The sequence below is a fragment of the Heterodontus francisci genome, chromosome 19 (genome assembly GCF_036365525.1).
Source record: "Heterodontus francisci isolate sHetFra1 chromosome 19, sHetFra1.hap1, whole genome shotgun sequence".
In the NCBI taxonomy this organism is placed as follows: domain Eukaryota; kingdom Metazoa; phylum Chordata; class Chondrichthyes; order Heterodontiformes; family Heterodontidae; genus Heterodontus; species Heterodontus francisci.
The window spans coordinates 13,007,755-13,030,478 of NC_090389.1; the positions used below are offsets into that span (position 1 = coordinate 13,007,755).

Sequence of the window (22,724 nt, forward strand, 5' to 3'; positions counted from 1 at the left end):
CACTCCCCTCCCCGCTGGAGGCGGTGTCTGTTGGATGTGTGGGGGTAGTGGGAGGAGGTGCTGTGGAACCACCCTGGGCCGCCGAGGTGGAGCTGGTGGCCGGGAGGTTGGGGCAGTTCTTACGAACATGCCCCACCACCTTGCAGACGTGACACCGCGCCCCGTCAGAGGTCCAAAAGACGCAGTAGGCCGTCCCCTGGAACTCCACATTAAATTGGCCCTCCGTGTCCTCCTCCCGCGCCAGCTGCATAAATAACTGGCGGCGGAAGGAGTAGACATGTTGGAGGCTGTGTTCCCGAAGACCAAGCCGGACTGGGGTGATCCCCGACCTCACCTCCCCCAGATGGTGCAGGTGGGGGAGGAGGAGCTCACTGGGAATGAAGGGTGGGACGTTGGACAACATTATCCGATGCTCAGTGGCCCCCAGAGGGTCCACTGGCAGGAAGGTCCCCCCCCACAGTGAGCCCCTTACTCAGTGCCAGGGACACCGCCCGCTCGGTCCTCAAAAAGAACACAGCCTTCCCATACATCTTTGAGGCTGCAATAATGGCCGAGGGGCCGACAACCTCGGCCATAGCCTTTACACAGGCCTCAATAGACATGTTGGGGTGGGGATAGCTCTTCACCCCATGGCTGGATGTTAGTAATTTAAAGGGTGACGGTGCCACGTGGGCAGCCACAGAAGCTGCATAGGTAGTAGAGGGCCCCGCCACCGGTGATGAAGGGCTTGCCATGGGTCTAAGAGCTAAACCCACCCCAAATTGTGGCCTTGTATACCAAATATCAGCGATTCACCGAAAATATTCAATATGTATGAAAACAAAGCAAACAAACAATAGGTTAGGGGAGAGGCTGAGGGAATAGAGGAGAGGCAAAGGCAGGCTGTAAGGGATGACTTGCTTTCTGGAGGTGGTGCTCACAGCACACTTAAAACAGTCTTTGAACTTGGTCTTCTGGTTGGGGGAGTCGTCTTCACCTGGGTCAGCTGAAGCTGCCCAGGCACTATCTATCCCCTTCCATCTGTTTAGCCGGGCAGCTTCAGCTGATCCAGGCTTGGCAATTGGGGTGGGGAGGGAACTTCCCTGTGTGCTTGTGCAGCAGCACAGATTCCTGTTGAATTGGCAGCCCCACCCCTTGTTGTTCCCGCCACTTGTTCTTCCCCCAACAGTCCAAAGTAAATTACTGGTGTTCAGCACCCACCTCCAGACAAAGCCTCGTTTCCAACCAAAGTCTCTTTCTTAACTGTAAAGGTGATTGTTGTTCAAGCTTTCCTCTGCTCAGTGTGGCTCCTCTCTCCACCTCTGCAACCTCCAACTGCCACCAGCACTGTTAGCTGAGACTCGTTGCTGCAATCAGCAGTCAGCACCTACAATCAAGCAACAGCCAACCCTGTGCTGTACCTGTCCTGGGAGTGTTTGATGGGGACAGTGTAGAGGGAGCTTTACTCTGTATCTTATCTTTTCTTTTGTTTTTTAAGTTGTGTTCTCATTTCACTGGCCCTGATCTGGCTTGCTGTGAGGTATCCTGGCTGAAAGGGGCTAGAGACAGATTCTCTGATCAGTCGGGAATGGCTTTATCAAACACGACCGGCCCTCGCTTTCAGCACCGACTCAGAGGCCACTGAACAGTTTGGGTCGGGAAACCCATGGGGCTCTGTTTGCAATTGGGTGCAGAAGCACATTATAGGGATAGTGTAGTGGGAGCTTTACTCTGTATCTAACCTGTGCTGTACCGGCCCTGGGAGTGTTTGATGGCAACACTGAGAGCAAAAAGAGTAACGGTGATCCATTGCCCAGCACAAAGCCTGAACTAGATGAGAACACTGATCTGTGCAGGGGGGAGGAATATATCCGAGGTGCAGGCATCGCCAGACACTCATGCAGACTCTTCCTGTGTTTCTAGGGTGAGCGTTTCAAGGTCCACAATAACATTGAGAACCGTCGCCTCCTGTGGCATGGCACCAACGTTGCAGTGGTTGCTGCCATTCTGAAAACAGGGCTGCGGATCATGCCACACTCGGGGGGTCGTGTTGGATGTGGAATCTATTTTGCATCTGAAAACAGCAAGTCGGCAGGATATGGTAATTAAAGCAATCTGAGTGCACAAATTCCTGATCATCAGACACATCCCAGGAATGTAGTAAACATTGAGAAAGACAGTAACAAGAGGATAGACAGACTGGTAAACTGGACAGACACATGGCAGATGAAATTTAATGCAAAGAAGTATGAAGTGATACACTTGGGTCATGATTTAAAAATAAGGGATCGCCCATTTAAGACACAGATGAGGAGAAATATTTTCTCTCAAAGGGTCATGAGTCTTTGGAATTCTCTGCCTCAAAAGGCAGTGGAAGCAGAGTCTTTAAATATTTTTAAGGCAGAGATAGATAGATGCTTGATAAGCAAGGGGGTGAAAGGTTATCAGGGTTAGGTGGGAATGTGGAGTTGAGGTTACAATCAGATCAGCCATGATCTTGTTGAATGGCAGAGCAGGCTTGAGGGGCTGAGTGGCCTACTCCTGCTCCTAGATCCTTGATCGCCATGCACCCCTCTCCCATATAGTTTACTTCCTGCTTCCATTCCAAATTAAGGCTGATTAGCATTCTCATAAGGAAGGAAATTGAGTTCTGTGCTTTTATATTTGTTCATTCTGCAGTTTTGGTCATCAGAGAGTGATCTCTTTGTATTGCAAAAACTGTCTCCCTTATCCAGTCAGCTGACTTTGTGGACTCAGGTTTTCATGGGCCCATGATTCGATTGCTGAGATTCAGTAGCAGGTTTTACAATGTATACCCAGGAAGCCACGGTACAGATATCACTCTGCTATCAAGAGAACTGTAAAAGCACCAAATATAAAAGCACGTTTAGTTGTAAATGGAGACCTGATGACAGCATCAAGACTCAGGATAAACTCGGGCTGGGAATTTCTGGGCCCCCCGAAGCAGGGTCAGAGGCGGGAGGGCACAGAGAATCACGACGGGTGGCAGGGCAGAGAGCCTGTCACCTTCCCATCGCCCAGTGATCTTCCCGGGGGTGGGACAGGCTGACGATGGCCTTCCCGCCCTGAGGCCAATTTGAGGCCCTTAAGTGGCCACTAAGGACCTCTTCCAGCTGCTGCTGGGATCTTACCAGTGGCGGGGTGGGGGGGGGGGGGGGGCCTCCGCCGCATACGGTGGATGCCTTGTAAAATGAGGCACCCTCCCTGCTGGCTTGGCGGGTGGGGGTTGGTGAGGGTCCCTCCTTCGTGCGCAATTTCCCCACTGGGAACAACTTTATCCCCGGGACACCCCTCCTCCTGGACTGAATGACAAACCACCAGCCACCCCCCCCCCCACCCCCTCAAACCTGCACCCCTCACTGGGGCGTTCCGGACTAGCCCAGGTGACCCCGCCTCACTTACCTCTGCACCAGGGTTTCACTGCTGAGCCTGGGTCCAAGGCCTCTGCAGTACCGGCAATGGCCACCGCTCGCAGCAGTGCTGCTGATACTGCTGAGCTGCCGGCCCTCTGATTGGCCAGCAGCTCTTTAAAGGACCCTTTAAAGATCCACCTCCTAAAACCCTTTACTCAAAAAGACCGGAGGATTGCTCCGGGGGCGTGGGGGAAGAAGAGGTAGAGGCAGGGTTCCCTCTGCCTTTTCAGTCCAGCGCCGGGGGCCTTGCATCCAGCACAAAATCCAGCTCTATGGGGCACTTATAGGACAATTCCATCAGTGACACTCCATCCCCGTCAGTATAAACCATCCTAGTAACACTCACATAAGCAGATAGAAATAACATTGATATCACAATGATTCAGCATTTAATCATCCAGACACTAAATAATTAATTAATTTTCTTGTCTAAATGAATATTTTGGCAGGGGAAATCATATTTTGTATTTTACCATTTTAAATTATATTAAGTGAACTTCATCATAAAAAAATGATTACAACTTGATCAAAACTATAACATTTTCCATTGTGTCTTTTACTTAATATCAGTATAACATGTGTAGTCATATTATGCGTAGTTTATGCAAGTATTGGATGTCGGAAAATTTACAAACCATTCACTAATTGTAATGCTGCAATTGTTTATATAATTAGTGTGTACTGTGCCTTTAACAGTAGCAGGGTACTTATCTCTTTAAAAGTGATGAGTGCTGTTTTGTAAGAAGAGGTTGGGGGCTGAGCACAATATTAAAAAAGAAGCCAGCGTGCATTCAATGCCTTGCAGAGCTGCTCTCTGTACTCAGTTGGTGGTCAGCAAACAAAGAGTCAGCAACCCTGCCTCGCCCCAACTCCCTGAGCAGCAATCGAAAGGAAAATGCAGAGTAGTGCTGACCAGTTTACTTCATTTCAATTCTAACCCAGTATAAAGGTACAAAGATTGTGCTGGAGTCAGCCAAACAGATGAAGGATTTAACATTTGCTAGCAGCTTTCACTTATTCCCTGAATTTTCAATTTAAAGTGGTGCCTGCAGAAATTAAATGTATTCTAAGAAACCTCCTACCTGAAAGCAATTATACAATGCAATGTGTAGAAAACGTGAGACTTCAAGAGCCCAGTTGCAAGATTGCGAGAGAGACTTAATTTTACTAAGAAACTGCGTCTCCCACAATAAAATCGTGAAAGTTGGCTTGTCTTGTACACTAATCTCTAAAAATAGCAGGGCTAGTTAAAAAGGCAGACAGTATCCTGGGCTTTATTAACAGAGGCATAGAGTGCAAAGGCAAGGAAGTTCAGCTAAACCTTTATAAAACATTGGTTAGGCTTCCGCTGGAATATTATGTTCAGTTCTGGGCACTGCACTTTAGGAAGGATGTGAAGGCCTTGGAGAGGGTGCAAAGATTTACTAGAATGGTGCCAGGGATGAAGGACTTCAGTTACGTGGAGAGACGAGAGAACTTGGGGTTATTCTCCTTATAGCAGTGGAGGTTAGGGACAGGTTTGATGGAGGTAATCAAAATCATGAAAGGTTTTAATAAATATGGAAAAACTATCTCTGGTGGCAGGAGGATCACTTACAAGAGGACATAGATTTAAGCTAATTGGCAAAAGGATCAGAGGTGACATAAGGAGAAAAAAATTATGCAATGAGTTGTTGTGATCTAGAACTACCTGAAAGGATGGTGGAAGCAGATTCAATAACTTTCCAAAGAATATTGGATAAATACTTGATAGGGAAAGATTGGCAGGGCTATGGGGAAAGAGCAGGAGAGTCAGACTAATTGGATAATTCTTTCAAAGAGCTGGCATAGGCATGATGGGCCGCATGGCCTCCCTCTGTGCTAAATCATTCTCTGATTCTATTACAAAAGGAAGGGTTTTTTCACATGTACTCTCCTCCTCTCCTGAAGGTGCTGACACTCTCTGGGGTATGGCTGACATAGTGCTGCTGCCTCCCAGCACCTTGCACAACAACCATTCATCAGGTGTGCGCCTGGACGGTGAACGTCAGCAGGTTATTTGACTGTGTGGGCCATCACATTTGAGCCCAATCCCTGTTCTCTTTCAATTTCTGCACATGTAGTTTCCAGCAGGGGTCCCTGACAACTGATTGGGAGCATGAACCCTGGCTGATATATCCCCTTCGATGAATCCATGGAAGAATTGTAACCAGGACTGACGTCAGTTGAATTTGATCTTGATTCTTGCTGAGCACAGGGAGATTTGAATAAAGTCAACTTTGGAGCAGTTGTAATCTAGCTTATGGAATCAGGAAATTTAGTTCTGGCACAAGTGGCACTCTTGCCTCTGAGTCAGAAGCTTGTGGGTTCAAGGCCCGCTCCATAGACTGGAGTACTGAGGGAATGCTGCACTGTTGGAAGTGCCATCTTTCAGATGAGAGTTTAAACCAAGATTCCGTTTTCCCTTTCAGTGGATGTAAGAGATCCCATGGTAATATTTCAAAGAATAGCAGGGGTCTTCTCTTCTGAGCCAATATTTATCCCTCTACCAACATAACTAAAAGCAGGCGATCTGATCATTTCTCTCTCAGATAGCACTGAACCAGCATTAACATTGCACTGTGACAGTTCTGTTCTCTTTTGCAGTTGGATATACATCCAAGAACATTGGTATCATGTTCCTGACCGAAGTGGCTTTGGGGAAAGAACATTCGATTTTCAAAGATAACCACTGTCTGAAAACTGCTCCCAAAGGCTTTGACAGTGTTGTCGCCCGCGGTCAAACCGAGCCAGGTATGGACACCCTATATTCAGTAATGGCTTTCCCCTCAAACACACAGGATCAATACATTTTTTTTTTTACTTTTTCCCCCCATCCCCCCCACACCCAGTTCTCTCCCTCTTCTTGGGCCCTGGTTCCATGGGTATGATCAGCCTGTGGTACCTTCCCCAACTGGCTAGCTTGAGTAGTCAGTGAGTGTTGACTGTTTAACTGTGTCTGGATTGAGCCCGAATGTTGAACACGTGCCCAAGTCCACAGTGGCCAATGAAGAGTGATTGGGAGAGGAAACCAAGCTGATGCTCTGCTCTTCATCTCCTTCCCCAAGTCAAGGGTCAATCCTTGTTGAGAGGGATCAAATCTGAGACCTTGATCTCCATGACTGAACTCAACATTACATTTAACCAACAGTGTTTTTATCAAGAGGCAGAGCACATTATTATGTAAACTGTTTTACACACAGTAACATACATTGGGGGTCATTTTAACTCTGAATCGCTGGACCACAAGTGGGCACTAGCAAATCAGCCACCAGTTTTATGGCCATCCCACTGTCGTTTCTGAGTGCTATTATTGGTACTCCTGTATCAACAACAACTTGCATTTATGTAGTGCCATTAACATAGTAACACGCCACAAGGCACTTCACAGGAGCATTGCCAAACAAAATTTGATGAACTGCAAAAGGAGATGTTGGGTCAGATGACCAAAAGCTTAGCCAAAGAGGTTTAAGGAGTGTCTTAAAGCAGGAAAGAAAGGTAGAGAGACAGAGAGGTGTACGGAGGAAATTGCAGCACCTAGGGCCTAGGCTGCTGACGTTGCAGCCACCAGTGGTGGAGCCATTAAAATCGGGAATGCTCAAGGCCAGAATTGGAGGAGCACGGATATCTCAGAGCTGTAGAGCAGGAGGAGATTACGAAGGTGGGGGGAGTGTGAGAGGCCATGGAGGGCTTTGAAACAAGGATGAGAATTTTAAAATAGAGGCGTTGCTTAACTGAGAGCCAAAGTAGATCAGTGAGCACAGGGGTAATGGTGAACACGACTTGGTGTGAGTTAGGACACAGGCAGTAGTGTTTTGAACAAGCTCAAGTTTACAGAGGATCGAATGTGGGACACCAGGCAGGAATAGTCAAGTCTAGAGGTAACAGAGACATGGATGAGGGTTTCAACAGCAGATGATTTGTTGGGAGGGGCAGAGTCAGATGATATGGAAGTGGAAGTAGGCAGTCTTAGTGACGGCACAGGTAAGAGGTCGGAAGGTCGACTCGGGGTCAACTATGACACCAAGGCTGCAAAGAATCCGTTGAGCCTCAGTTGGCAGGGAGAGGGATGGAGTTTGCAGCTAAGGAATGGAGTTTGTGGTGGGGACTGAAGATGAGGACTTCCGTCTTCCCAATATTTAGTTGGAGCAAATTTCTGCTCATCCAGTATTGAATATCAGACAAACAGTCTGATAAACCAGAAACAGTGGAAGGGTTGAGCGAGCTTGGTGGAAAGATAGAGCTGCGTGCCGTCAGCATACACAATAAACCTGACATTGTGTTTCAGATGATGCCACCAAGGGACAGCAAGTAGATGAGAAATAGTAGGGAACCAAGGATAGATATTTGGAGGACACCAGAGGTAACAGTGCAGGAGTGGGAGCAGGAGCAGGAATTGAAGCCATTGCTGATGATTTTCTGGCTAAGACTGGATACGTATGAATGGAATCAGGTGCGAGCAGTCCCACCCAGCTAAAGGGCAGTGGAGAGACATTGGGCTGGATTTTTTAAGAGCCCACCATACTCTCGGCGGCAGGCTCAAAAAACGGTGGCCTGTATGCGTAGGCTGCACGCCGAAGAACCGCCACAATCTCCTGTGTGGTGGCTTATTTAAATAGCCGGGCCGGCCACCACCACCCCCCACCCCCCCCCCCCCACCCCCCCACCCAGTCACTTGGAGGGGGCAGGCTGTCCATCACTGGCAATGGTGTCAGCTGCCTGTGCGCAGGCACTGGCGCTGTTTTCAAAGGGCAGCCATCCCTGCTGCAAATTTGCATTTTTAAAGTCAACCCCACCCAAAATTTGCAAAATGAGATTGTAACGCCCCTTTCCAAACCCCCAGTAAAAATTACATTCGATAGTTGTCCTTTCTCCCCCCACAAAACACTTACCTTTGAATTCTGACCTTCTCCCCCACCCCATCCAAGACTGTACAAAGCTGAAAGTTTACCCCTTCCCTACACTGATGATGCTTATTTGACCCCATTCTCCACCCCCCCGCCCACCCCCCCATACACCGTATTATGCCTGCTATCCCCAGACGGGGAGTTGAAGGCGCGGGCGGTGCCAAAGATCGCGGTGGGACCGGAAGATTGCCGGTAAGTATATTTAAATGAATTTGCTTAATTGATTTAAATATGGAAATTAAGGTCCCATCACCCAGTGGCTGAGGGGCCACCACGGAGCCTTGCTGCTGCTGTGAGCATCTGGCCGGGCCCTCCTGGCATCGGTCTCCATGGCAGCCCTCTGCTGGAATCATCTTCCACCCCCATCCCCACCCCCGCCACAGAGCCTGATGTCAGAGGCTCAGTAAGATCCAGCCCATTGGAGGAGGATGGTATGGTTGATCATGTCAACGGCTGCAGACAGGATGAGAAGGATGAAGAGGGATAGTTTACCTTTGTCGCACTCCTGTAGGATATGATTTGTGACCTTGATAAGAGCTGTTTTGGTAAATGGCCGACCCCTAATCCTGAGTCTTTGACCCCTTGTTCTAGACTCTCCAGCCAGGTGAAATAGCGTCTCAGTATCCACTGTGTCAGACCCTTCTCTTGCCCATGAGGATGCTCTGATGGCTGGTCAGACTGTAGTGATGGGCAATGGAAGGCCTTGCAGCATGTCTTGGACCGAAAGGGCCATTCGTCACTCTGGCTATGCCCATGCTGCACCAGGTTGACTTTTAATTAATATTTCTGCCTTAAAGTTGTATCCTTGACCTTGGTCTCTTCTTCCTGAATTGTTATCACTTCCAGAAGAAAAAAAAGCATAAAACTCCAAAGAAGTGAAAAACCCACTAATTAGAGTAGAAAGTCTTTAATTTTGCCAGCCAAGGACAACTATAATTACAATAAGATGCCATAAAGCTAACTACAGCTAAGTACATTCTACCATATCACCGTTCTGACATGATTTGCACCTTCTTCAGCCATACAGTGGAATCACAGCAGCTCTAAACTCTGTAGCCTGCTTGCCTGATACTGGATCAAATTATGCATTCCAGACAAACTGTCAGGTGTATCTTGTCTTCCAAGGGGACAAATCAGAAATCTGGTCCAATCCACTTGTGTTGCAAATAAGCATGATCAAAACAGTATACATTTATTCCAGGCATGGTTTCACCAAAGCCCTATATAATTGCAGCAAAGCATCCTTACTCTTAGCCTTTATTGCAAGAAGGTCGGAGTATAACATATCATTTGCTTTCCTAATTGCTTGCTGTACCAGCATATTAACTTTCTATGATTTGTGTATAAGGACTGCCAAATCCCTCTGAATGCCAACAATTACTAGTCTTCAGTTTTTAAAAACATTTTTTCCCATTCTTCCTACCAAAGTGGATAATTTTACACTTTTCCCTTATTCCCCGTCTTCTTGCCCACTCTCTTAACCAGTCTATATCTCTCTGCTGTCTCTTTGCCTCCTTCACACTTACTTTCCCACCTAGTTTTGTATTATCAGAAAACTTGGATATATTATAGTTGGTTCCCTCATCTAAGTCATTGATATAAAATGTAATTAGCTGAGGCCCAAGCACTGATCCTTGCATCACCCCACTAGTTACACCCTGCCTTCCTGAAAATGGCCCATTTATTCCTGCTCTCTGTTTTCTGTCCTTTAACCAATCCCCTATCGAGGCTAATGTATTATCCCTAATCCCATGAGCCCCGAACAGATGTTACTTGCATCAAATGGCTACACTTGCAGGGGTTCAGGAAGACAGGCCTGTGAGTGGTTTGTTTGGGCACCTCAGAAGACCGTTAAGAGTCAACAATGTTTACATGGGACTGGAGTCACATATAGGCCAGGTAGGGACAGCAAATTTCCTTCCCGTAGGAATATTAGTGAACCACCTGAAGTTCTACAGCAAATTGACAACTTCATGGTCACTTTTACTAATGCCAACTACTTCTTCCAGATTTTAACTTAAATTTGAATTCTCAAACTGCTACAGTGGGATTTGAACTCCCATTCTCTGGATTACTGGTGTTGCAGCATAACCAGAATACTGTTGCACCGCTAATAGTAATGGGACATTGTATAAAGGATGGTAACAGAGATCACAGAGGTTTAACTCTCCACAGTGAGGGGAAGGAGGGACAATGAAAGGGCCAATCATCGGCCATCATGAAAGAAATAAGGCTGAAAATTGGATTGCACCGTTAATCAGGCATGGGGATTTCGATTTGCAACCTGCCCTTGCTGGTTCCAGTGGAGGTGGGCAACACGCAAATTTGGCGCTGCCACCTCATTTAACTGATAGGATAGGGCCAAGCGGCTGTCATGCTGCTGGCTGTCTCTGCACTCTGTGGGGAGCTGAACAGCGCTATGCAGATAGCACATGGTGCAGCCAGCCTTCTATTCTTAAAGGAAGTCTGTCCCTCTTAAAGGAAAGCTGCACTAAATTAAAGCAGGCTGCAGCTGAATACTATTGCTGCAATTGTAAACAAGAAAGACAGAAGACCAAAGCACAGAGAGGGCTGCAGGGTCACAAATACTATGTTGGAGGCTTTACTGGTGCAAATGGACATGAGGAAAGACTCCATGGTACCGCTAGGGGCCAGGTGGCCCTCAAGGACAACCCTCGCAAGGGATGGTGAACAGGTGACCAGGCAGGTCAATTCCGAGCGTCTGGACTCGAGGAGCTTGCATCAGTGCTATAAGTCTAATGACCTCATGTGAGCATCTCCAGACAATCGGACCACCAGTTTCTCACGCTGCTCCATGCACCATAACCCCATTACTCGCCCATCAGCACTCCCTGCCACTTGGGACTCATGTCTAACATCCAGATACTATGCCTCACCCTCACACACCTACCAATGCTACCAGCCTCACACCCACCTCTCACTGCCTGCACATAGCTCCAACTATGGCAGGCACATCACCCAAACACAATACAACACAATCATTGACATTCAGGACAAGGTTGCACACAAGAGAAAGGAGCAGAGCAGAACTGGTGGGAGACCAGGATGGGTGCATCTCCTGAACCCTACGGAGGCGATGGTGCTCCAGATCGTGGGGCCAGCTGCAACAGAGCCCAAGATCTGGTGTTGCTGATAACATTGAGGTTGATGGTATGGTCCTGCCTTATGCCGCTCCTCAACCCCCAGCTCAGCCTCATTGCTATCTGACATGATGAGCAAGTTGCAGACGGTGTAACCATGAATCTCTTCCTTCCCTACCCTCCTACCAACCTTTCCCTTCTGACTTTCTGCTGACACCTGAGAACTGTCGTCTTACCAGTTGGAGGTGAGAGAGCAATGCCAGGGCACTGCTGAAGAGGTCCCATCACTTGACCTGCCACTTGCAGGCACCAGCTCAGATCCTGGCACTGCACGTACCTTACAGGCTGGTATAGAGTTGGGAACTGAGTCACTGAGTATGAGTGGACTGCAGCCAGGCCAGGGGGAAAGGATGGTTTGTGTTCCAGCTGACTGGAGGATGAGGTGGCAGCCAAGTACTGCTGCAGAGGATTCAGATGAGGACCTCCATGGGGTGGCATACAGGGAATGCACAACGAGATGCTGGGTGCATTGTCTGGCCTGCCAGACAGCCTCCTGTCACTGTCAGGGAGCATGGAGGAGTCTGGTTCTGGTTGGCAGAGGGCCTCGCACAAAGCTTGCCCTCTCCACAACCTCTTCTCCATCTCCCCTGCAGACCCAGAGGCTTGACAACTCTAGCTCCCATACCTGTTGCAATCTTTGTGTGACCAGATCCTCTGCCCTCCCTGTGAGGATGCAGCACACTCCCTGCCAAATCCTGGAACACGCACAAGGTCTCCAAAAACACTCCAGAGTACTTCCAGAGACTTTGCAATTGCTGCAGTTGTTCAAAATCACTGTACCTGCAAGTCAGGTGCCAGGCCCGTTAAGTAACGTTAGTGCAGGGCCCAACTTGCAGCTGAATGCTTGAACTTTTTTGAGTGACATGTAAATTTGTGGAATGGACCTGTAGTGTCATATCAGACGGTAGGTCTGTGTAATGTTGAGAGCACAGATTCAGTTCCATCCCCTGGAGGGCGATTGGCTTCAGTGACACGGCCTCCAGCAGCACTAATAAACCAAATATTGCATCCGAAGGAGCACAGTACAAGTGGCTTAGCAGCTCCAGCCTTTGTCACCATTCAATGACATCATGGCTGATCTGTGATCTAACTCTATATACCTGCCTTTGCCCCATATCCCCTATATTTTTGTTAAGTAAAGTTATCAACCTCAGTTTTAAAATTAATAGATCTAGTGTCAATCTACCCAACAATGTGGAAAATTGCCCAGGTATGTTCTGTACACAAAAAAGCAGGACAAATCCACCTGGCCAATTATCGCCTTATCAGTCTACTCTCGATCATCAGAAAAGTGATGGAAGGTGTCATTGACAGTGCTATCAAGCAGCACTTGCTTGACAATAACCTGCTAAGTGACGCTCAGTTTGGGTTCCGCTAGGGCCACTCAGCTCCTGACCTCATTAAAGCCTTGGTTCAAATATGGACAAAAGAGCTGAACTCGAGAGGTGAGGTGAGAGTGACTGCCCTTGACGGCAAGGCAGCATTTGACTGAGCATGGCATCAAGGAGCCCTAGCAAAACTGGAGTCAATGGGAATCGGGGGGGAAAACTCTGCGAATTGCAGTCGGACCAAGCGCAAAGGAAGATGGTTGTGGTTGTTGGAGGTCAATCATCTGAGCTCCATAACATCACTGCAGGAGTTCCTCAGGGTCGTGCCCTCGGCCCAACCATCCTCAGCTGCTTCATCAATGACCTTTCTTCAGTCATAAGGTCAGAAGTGGGGATGTTCGCTGATGATTGCACAATGTTCAGCACCATACGTGACTCCTCAGATAATGAAGCAGTCCGTGTAGAAATGCAGCAAGACCTGGACAATATCCAGGCTTGGGCTGATAAGTGGCAAGTAACATTCAGGCCACACAAGTGCCAGGCAATGACCATCTTCAGCAAGAGAGACTCTAACCATCTCCCCTTGACATTCAACAGCATTACCATCGCTGAATCCCCCACTATCAACATCCTGGGGGTTACCATTGACCAGAAACTGAACTGAGTAGCCATATGAATACCATGGCTACAAGAGCAGGTCAGAGGCTAGAAATCCTGCAGTGAGTAACTCACCTCCTGACTCCCCAAATCCTGTCCACCATCTACAAGGCACAAGTCAGGAGTGTGATGGAATACTCTCCACTTGCCTGGATGGGTGCAGCTCCAACAACACTCAAGAAGCTTGACACCATCCAGGACAAAGCAGCCCGCTTGATTGGCACCCCATCCACCACTAATGCACAGTGGCAGCAGTGTGTACCATCTACAAGATGCACTGCAGCAATGCACCAAGGCTCCTTAGGCAGCACCTACCAAGCCCGTGACCGCTACCATCTAGAAGGACAAGGGCAGCAGATGCATGGGAACACCACCACCTGCAAGATTGCCTCCAAGCCACACACCTGACTTGGAACTATATCGCCGTTCCTTCGCTGTTGCTGGGTCAAAATCCTGGAGCTCCCCTCTTAACAGCACTGTGAGTGTACCTACCCCCATGGACTGCAGCAGTTCAAGAAGGTGGCTCACCACCACCTTCCTGAGGGCAATTAGAGATGAGCACTAAAAATTGGCCTAGCCAGCGATGCCCACCTCCCATGAAAGAATAAAATTTTTTAAAATGGCATTTGCGGAAGACTGTTCCAAATTTCTACCATCCTTTGTGTGTAGACGTTTTCCTAATTTCACTCCTGAAAAGTCTGGCTCTAATTTTTAAGACTATGTCCCCTAGTACTAAACTCCCCACCCAGCAGAAATAGTTTCTCTCGATTTTCCTTATTTGTTCCCCTTAGTATCTTGAAAACTTTAATCAAAGCATCCCTTAATCTTCTAAATTGCAGGGAATACAACTCTAGTTTGTGTAATCTCTCTTTGTAGGTTAACCCTTGGAGTCCAGATGTCATTCTACACTCCCTCAAGGGCCAATATATCCTTCCTAAGGTGTGGTGCCCAGAACTGCTCTCAATACTCCAGGTGTGGTCTAACCAGGGCTTTGCATAGCTGAAGCATGACTTCTACCCCCTTGTATTCTAGTCCTCTAGATATAAAGGACAGTATTCCATTAGTATTTTTGATTATTTTCTGTACCTGCTCATAATATTTTAATGATTGATCTACCTGGACCCCTAAGATTCTTTGGACCTCCACTGTTTCTAGCTTTTCACCATTTAGCAAGTACCTATTCTATCCTTTTTAGGTCTAAGGTGGATGACCTCATATTTGCCTACATTGAAATCCATTTGCTGCTGTTTTGCCCATTCACTTAATCGATTAATATCTCTGGAATTTTGTGCTTCCGTCTACATTGTTTACAATGTTACCTATCTTTGTGTCATCAGCAAATTTGGATCGGGGAGGTGGTGTTATAGTGGTAATGTCACTGGACTAGTAATCCATCGGCCTAGGCTAATGTTCTGGGGACATGGGTTTGATTCCCACCACAACAGATGGTGAAATTTGAATTAAATTGTTAAAAATTTGGAATTAAAAGCTAGTCTAATGGTGACCATGAAACCATTGTTGATTGTTGTAAACAACATCTGTTTCACTAATGTCCTTTAGGGAAGGTAATTTTCTGTCCTTGTCTGGTCTGGCCTATATGTGACTCCAGACTTGCAGCAATGTGTTGATTCTTAAATGTCCTCTAAAATGGCCTAACAAGTCACTCAGTTGTAGCAAACCCAGCCCTGTCGACCCTGCAAAGTACTCTTTACTAACATCTGGGGCCTTGTACCAAAAGTGGGAGAACTGTCCCACAGACCTGTCAAGCAACAGCCTGACATCGTCATACACTCTGAATCATACCTTACAGACAATGTCCCAAACCCCGCCATCACCTTTTCCGGGTATGTCCTGTCCCACCGGCAGGACAGACCCAGCAGAGGTGGCGGTGCAGTGGTATACAGTTGGGTGGGAGTTGCCCTGGGAGTCCTCGACATTGACTGCGGACCCATGAAGTCTCATGGCTTCAGGTCAAACATAGGCAAAAAAACCTACCACTCCCCCACCCCTGTCCCCCACCCTGACCTTGGCTGATGAATCAGTACTTCTCCATGTTGAACATGAATTGGAAGAAGCCCAGAATGTACTCTGGGTGGAGGACTTCAACATCCATCACCGAGAGTGGCTCGGTAGCACCACTACTGGCCGCGTGCTAAAGGACATAGCCGCTAGACTGGTCTGTGGCAGCTGGTGAGGGAACCAACAAGAGGGAAAAACCTACTTGACCTCGTTCTCACTAATCTACCTGTCGCAGATGTATCTGTGGATAACAATATTGGTAGAAGTGACCGCTGCACAGTCCTTGTGGAGACAAAGTCTTGTCTTCACATTGAGGATACCCTCCATCGTGTTGTGTGGCACTAGCACTGTGCTAAATGCAATAGACTTCAAACAGATCTACCAACTCAAAACTGGGCATCCTTGAGGCACTGTGGGCCATCAGCAGCAGAATTGTATTCAACCACAATCTGTAACCTCGTAGCCTGGCATATCCCCCACTCTGCCATTACCATCAAGCTAGGGAACCAATGCTGGTTCAATGAAGAGTGCAGGAAGGCATGCCAGGAGCAGCACCAGGCATACCTGAAAATGAGGTGTCGACCTGGTGAAGGTACAACACAGGACTAATTGAATGCCCAACGGAAGCAGCATGAGATAGGCAGGGCTATGTGATCCCATCATCAACGGATCAGATCTAAGCTCTGCAGTCCTGCCACATCCAATCATGAATGGTGGTGGACAATTAAACAACTAACTAGAGGAGGAGGCTCCACAAATATCCCCATCCTTAATGATGGGGGAGCCCAGCACATCAGTGCGAAAGATAAGTCTGAAGCATTTGCATCTATCTTCAGCCAGAAGTGCCGAGTTGATGATCCATCTCGGTCTCCTCCTGATGTCCCCAGCATCACAGATGCCAGTCTTCAGCCAATCCGATTCACTCCACGTGATATCAAGAAACGACTGAAAGCACTGGATACTGCAAAGGCTATGGGCCCTGACAATATTCCGGCAATAGTACTGAAGGCTTGTGCTCCAGAACCAGCCGCGCTCCTAGCAAAGCTGTTCCAGTACAGCTACAACACTGGCATCTACCCGGCAATGTGGAAAATTGCCCAGATATGTCCTGTACACAAAAAGCAGGACAAGTCCAACCCGGCCAATTACCGCCCCATCAGCCTACTCAATCATCAGCAAAATGATGGAAGGGGTCGTTGACAGTGCTATCAAGCAGCACTTGCTCTGCAATAACCTGCTCAGTGACGCTCAGTTTGTGTTCCACCAGGGCCACTCAGCTCCTGACCTCATTACAGCCTTGGTCCAAACATGGACAAAAGAGCTGAACTCCAGAGGTGAGGTGAGAGTGATAGCCCTTAACATCAAGGCAGCATTTAACCGAGTATGCATCAAGGAGCCCTAGCAAAACTGGAGTCAATGGGAATTGGGCTGTCCACTGTTTGGAATCATACCTAGCACAAAGGAAGATGGTTGTTGTTGTTGGAGGTCAATCACCTCAGCTCCAGGACATCACTGCAGGAGTTCCTCAGGACAGTGTCCTAGGCCCAACCATCTTCAGCTGTTTCATCAATGACCTTTCTTCAATCACAAGGTCAGAAGTGGGGATGTTCGCTGATGATTGCACAATGTTCAGCACCATTCGCGACTCCTCAGATAATGAAGCAGTCCGTGTAGAAATGCAGCAAGACTTGGACAATATCCAGGCTTGGGCTGATATGTGGCAAGTAACATTCGAGCCTTAAAGTACCAGGCAATGACTATCTCAAACAAGAGAGAATCTAATCATCTCCCCTTGATGTTCAATGGCATTCCTATCACTGAATCCCCCACTAACGTCCTGGGGGTTACCATTGAACAGAAACTGAACTGGACCAGCCCATAATTACTGTGGCTATAGCAGCAGGTCAGAGGCTGGGAATTCTGCGGTGAGTAACTCACCTCCTGACTCCCTAAAGCCTGTCCACCATCTACAAGGCACAAGTCAGAAGTGACTTGCCTGGATGGGTGCAACTCCAACAGCACTCAAGAAGCTTGACACTATCCAGGACAAAGAAGCCTGCTTGATTGGCACCCCATCCACCACCTCCAACATTCAGTCCGTTCACCACCGTAGTGGCAGCAGTGTGTACCATCTACAAGATACACTGCAACAACTCACCAAGGCTCCTTAGACAGCACCTTGCAAACCCGTAATCTCTACCACCTAGACGTAAAAGGACAACAGACTCATGGGAACACCACCACCTGCAAGTTCCCCTCTAAAACACACACCAGCCTGACCTGGAAGTATATCGCCGTTCCTTCACTGTCACTGGGCCAAAATCCTGGAACTTCCTTCCTAACAGCACTGTAGATGTACCTACACCCCAAGGACTGCAGCAGTTCAAGAAGGCAGCTCACCACCACCTTCTCAAAGGCAATTAGGGATGGGCAATAAATGCTGGCCTGGCCAGCGATGGCCACATCCAATGAACGAATTAAAAAAAAAAGTGGCTTTCACTCCCATCAGCTAAGTCATTAATAAATACAGTGAATAGTTGAGGTCCCAACACAGATCCTTGTGGATCACCACTAATCTCATCCTGCCAGTTCGAGTACCTGCCCATTATCGCTACTTTCTGTCTCCTTCTGCTGAGCCAATTTCCTAACCAGGTCAATAATTTGCCCTCAATTCCATGAGCTTCAACTTTAGCAAACCGTCTCTTATGAGGGACTTTATCAAATTCCTTCTACAAGTTCATAGATATTCCCTTGTCCACTATAGTTACCTCTTCAAAAATTCAATCAGGTTTGTCAGACATGACAAATCTATGCTCGCCCTGATCAGCCGGAAATTTTCAAAGTATTTAAGATACGAAATGCTCAGCGAGTGAAGGTGTGTGACATTAGTGCAGGGGTCAAGAATTTGAAATGTAGAAGAAAGTCTGTTATTTTTTTCTCTGTCTTGTTCTCTGAAGATTGTTTTCAGGACAAGGAGTTAATTATGGACGGGAAGAAAGTGATGGTGCCCCAGGGAAAGCCCAAGCAGATGAAGCTGCAAAAGGAAACCTACTTTTCCCAGAGCGAATACGTCATCTACAAGGAGAGCCAGGCCCGCCTTCGCTACATACTGCAGCTGAAGTTCTGAGTGGCCATCGCCACTCTTCCACCCTGAAAGGCTACATGTGCTCATTTCCCAGGAATGTTCGAGTTGCCTTAATTGAAGAAGAAAAGCAACATTTACTTTCTGCTGCGGTTTGGTACATTTTGGTTAGTACCCCTGCACACCTGTCTGGATTTGCTACTTTATCTGTTATCCCTGCTGTAACTATCAATTTCGTTAGCTCCTGTCTGCAAGATGTAACAGAAAGTGAAAGATGAAAACTGATCAGGAATACTCAGCATTCTGGGTTCCCCTTCCATTGATGAGTCTAATGCCGTTCAGCTGGGGCTTTTAGTGGCTTCATTCGCAACCCAGACTGCAGCCAAATTAATCATTAAACAATAGATACTGACTGAAAATATCAACTGTCACGATGTTGGTGCTGGGATTAAACAATAGATACTGACCACCAGGAGAGTTGCAGGCCATGGGGATATTAATCCTATACCGGCAACAGTGCTGATAGCTGGACAAGGGAGGGAACTGACAGGCCTCTGCCTCTACAGCCCAACCCCCCTTTCCCCCCACCCCCTCCCTAGGCCACACTGAGTAACCTTTACTAAACTGCTAGGCTCTGTCCCTCAGCTTCCCTCATCAGGCCACACTGAGTAAATCAGTGTACTGACCGGCTCTGCCCACAGGCCACTGAATGACTAGGGCATTCTGGCTCGAGGTTTCACCGCACCCCAACGCACCCTTCCCTCCCCTCCCCGCCACCAAAAACTTTCAGCATTAAATCTTTTGTAAAATCACTTTCGCTCACTGAATATTCCTGACTACAGATTGGCAATGCGAGCTGCACATGTCCCTCATCAATCAATATAACCTTAACTCTCATACAACCATCAGTAACATTCTCACATGGCTCTTGTGACTCTCTAGCAGAACAATAACTGACCCCTCCTGTCCAGTTATGCTGTATTTCCTGACGAACCAGTCTCTGTTCCCCAGCAGCCTCCCATAGGCCAACGGGAGACCAGCAGCAGACTGAAATATAGAAATGAGAGAAAGAGGTGCCTTGCTGCCAACTTCCAGCCATATTGGGCTGCAAGACTGGGTGAATCGGCGTTTGATCCTGGGCCCTCCCCATGACTTATCCTTAATCAGCCCATTCCCCTCAGGATCACATCCCCTTCCCCAGGCTGCATTAACTGAACTGACAAACTGCTCCCACCTGTATGCACCACCCCACCAACCATTATATTAAGAATTATGTTATGGACCACTTAACTGACATGCTGTAGTGACCTCCTGAACCCTAATAGACTGGTCCTTCTCATTGTAGGATGGAGTAAGGACAGTGCAGGCTGACCTTTGAACTGCAGTATGTGTGTGGTTGCCATTGGCCATGAAGAAAGACAGCAGTTTACGGTTCATAGGAAGTTGAGGGATGTGTGGCAAAAGCCCCACAGTGACCACACAGGCTCCACAGGCCTCTGTCTCCAAGCAGCTGTCATTAGCTGTATGGGGGAATGCAGGTTAAAGGTCGCCCTTGATATTCGGAGGTAAAATCATTTTTGGAAGTCAGAGGTGTTTGGAAGTAGAGCTGACTGCAGATTATCACCATGGAAGGCGACGATCCGAGGTTGCTTTACTGGAGAGACTGTGGTGCAGGACAAGTCCCCTGTGGCTGTACTTGGCGCTGTTACTCTGTTGGAAGCTGAGATTCCCCTCTCACTGTGGAAAATTTTCTATGTTAATAGATTGTATCCTGATAGCTGGTCATTGTTACCACTGTCCCCATTAGTCCTAACTGGATGGTCCCAGGCGTATGTTTGCACTATTAAAGCATTCTGTTATTCTGCACTCAACTCTAAACTGGATGAATTGACTCTTGTTATTAAACCCTTTTGCTTCCTTCAATGTCTCTCTCCCTGGACCCTCCCCCTCCCCCACCCACTCTCCTGAGGGTGCTGATTTATGCCTCTCTTGATATCGGCCCCCTCCTCTTTTGTACATCACTCCAATGACCTTTCTTCATGCAGGATCCTGGACAGTGAGTATCAGCAGCTTAATAGACTACAGGAGGAGGGGTGTTACAGCAGAGTCCAATCCTGTTTTCACCATTCCCCTGGTCCTACGGGGTGGTTCACCAACTGGGTTAGGAGATGGATTCCCTCCTCAGCTCAGAATCCTCTTTTTGTCCATTCCTCAGCTCCACACAGTATTTAATGACAGAGGCAGAGGAACCACTCTGAATTCTGCTTCAATCTTTTCTCCACTTACACTCACTGGCTGGCTGTGGCTCAGCGGGAGCACTCTTGCCTCTAAGTCAGGTCATGGATTCAGGTCCCACTCCAGAGACTTGAGCACACAATCTAGATTGACAATCCAGTGCAGTACTGAGGGAGTGCTGCACTGTCAGAGGTGCCAGCATTTGGCTGAGATGTTACAAAAGTGACTACACTTCAGAAGTAGTTTATTGACTTTGGACGTCCTGAGGCCATAAAGGCACCATATTAAATACAAGTCCTTTCTTTCTGACCTTGATCTGGTTGTTGCCACAAATCCCGAATGTTGCCTTGGTTGAGCTCAGGATGATGTATGTTGCTGACAAGCCTAGGGATTTTCTGGTGTGGTGCAGTTTAGTGTGATGGTAATGTTGTGGATGATCTATTTTACACAGTGCCCGGTAACACTGGGATCCCTGTCCCTCCACAGGAGGAAACATTTGTAGGGAACGTCAACCAGTGCTAGAGTCCTGTGCTGAGGTAAGTGGTCTCAGAGCAATGGGATCTGCCATGAAGTGAGTCTGGGTGCTGCATCAGATGTGATCCTACTGGGCCACACGGCCATAATTTGACATGAATCAGTCTGTCAGAGCACCCAGGGTCAGCCAGTGCAGGAATTCCAAACTTCACTCTTGAGCAGTAAGCGGTTTGATGGTCCACACTTGGGGCCTTTAGGACTGGGTTTATGATTTTGCTACAGCTGAGAGCAACCCTTATGTTGAGGCAAAGTGTCATGCAGGCCCCCACCTGCCAAGCATGAGGCATATTAATTTCGTCACATGGACATTAAATTTCAAACTGTTGTTGAAGTGAAGGAAGGACTTGCTTTAAAAAATTGCCAGATCTTGGCTGGAAAGACATTTGCATATTAACAGACAGTGTTTGGAAGGACAAAGCAGCCATTCCCTGACACGTTCTACCCACAATGGACTTTTGATCACCAGATGTTGAAGGTGGGGGAGGCTCACATTCCAGGTTGACTGCTAAGATGGCTGAATACACAAACAGACATAGTCAAACTAGCTAGTCACATGACTAACCTGCTGAGCAGCCTGATTTTTTTGAATTTGTACAAACAGTTTGGGCAGAAAAACAGAACGCTCCTGGACTGAGAAGATCTTTCCTGGCTGGCTTGCCACAGCCTCTCCTGCCTGCTCCATCTCTTTCTCACAAGCCTCTGAATCCACTGAAGACAGATGAATCCCAAGAGAGAAAAGTCTCCTAAAGAGAACAAGATTTATGAAGAATACTGGACCCCAACGAAAAGCAAGATCTGCCTACAATCAAGGACTCTACAGTGAGCTCGAAGAACCCGCAGTGGTTAGCACCACAGCCTCACAGCTCCAGCAACCCGGGTTCAGTTCTGGGTACTGCCTGTGCGGAGTTTGCAAGTTCTCCCTGTGACCGCATGGGTTTCCGCCGGGTGCTCTGGTTTCCTCCCACAGCCAAAGACTTGCAGGTTGATAGGTAAATTGGCCATTGTAAATTGCCCCTAGTGTAGGTAGGCGGTAGGAGATGGTTGGGATGTAGTAGGGAATATGGGATTAATGTAGGAATAGTATAAATGGGTGGTTGTTGGTCGGTACGGACTCGGTGGGTCGAAGGGCCTGTTTCAGTGCTGTATCTCTAAATAAAATAAATAAATAAATAAACCATAACAAAAACTCTTCAGATATTGCCTCAAACTTTTCCACTTTATTTCTTCTGCTCTTTTCTGTCTCTATTTGCATGTGTGTATCGCGTATGCATGCCAGCATGGGCGTGTCGTGTATCCGTAGGCGTCAACCGAATTAAAGTTTAAGTTTCATAAATTTCATCTTTTTTTCTTTAAATCTAAAATAGCCTGTT

General features: G+C 47.6%; 1 protein-coding gene across 1 annotated transcript in view; it reads left to right on the plus strand.

Moving 5' to 3' along the window:
- Positions 1-20,451, plus strand: part of parp3 (poly (ADP-ribose) polymerase family, member 3) — a 73,388-nt gene extending 52,937 nt beyond the window's left edge. Inside the window, exons 9-11 of the mRNA XM_068051384.1 lie at positions 1,903-2,080; positions 6,039-6,185; positions 18,461-20,451. Coding sequence (XP_067907485.1) covers positions 1,903-2,080; positions 6,039-6,185; positions 18,461-18,630 — 495 coding nt within the window. The 3' untranslated portion in view covers positions 18,631-20,451. The remainder of the gene's footprint in view (positions 1-1,902; positions 2,081-6,038; positions 6,186-18,460) is intronic.
- The last annotated feature ends 2,273 nt before the right edge of the window (positions 20,452-22,724 follow it).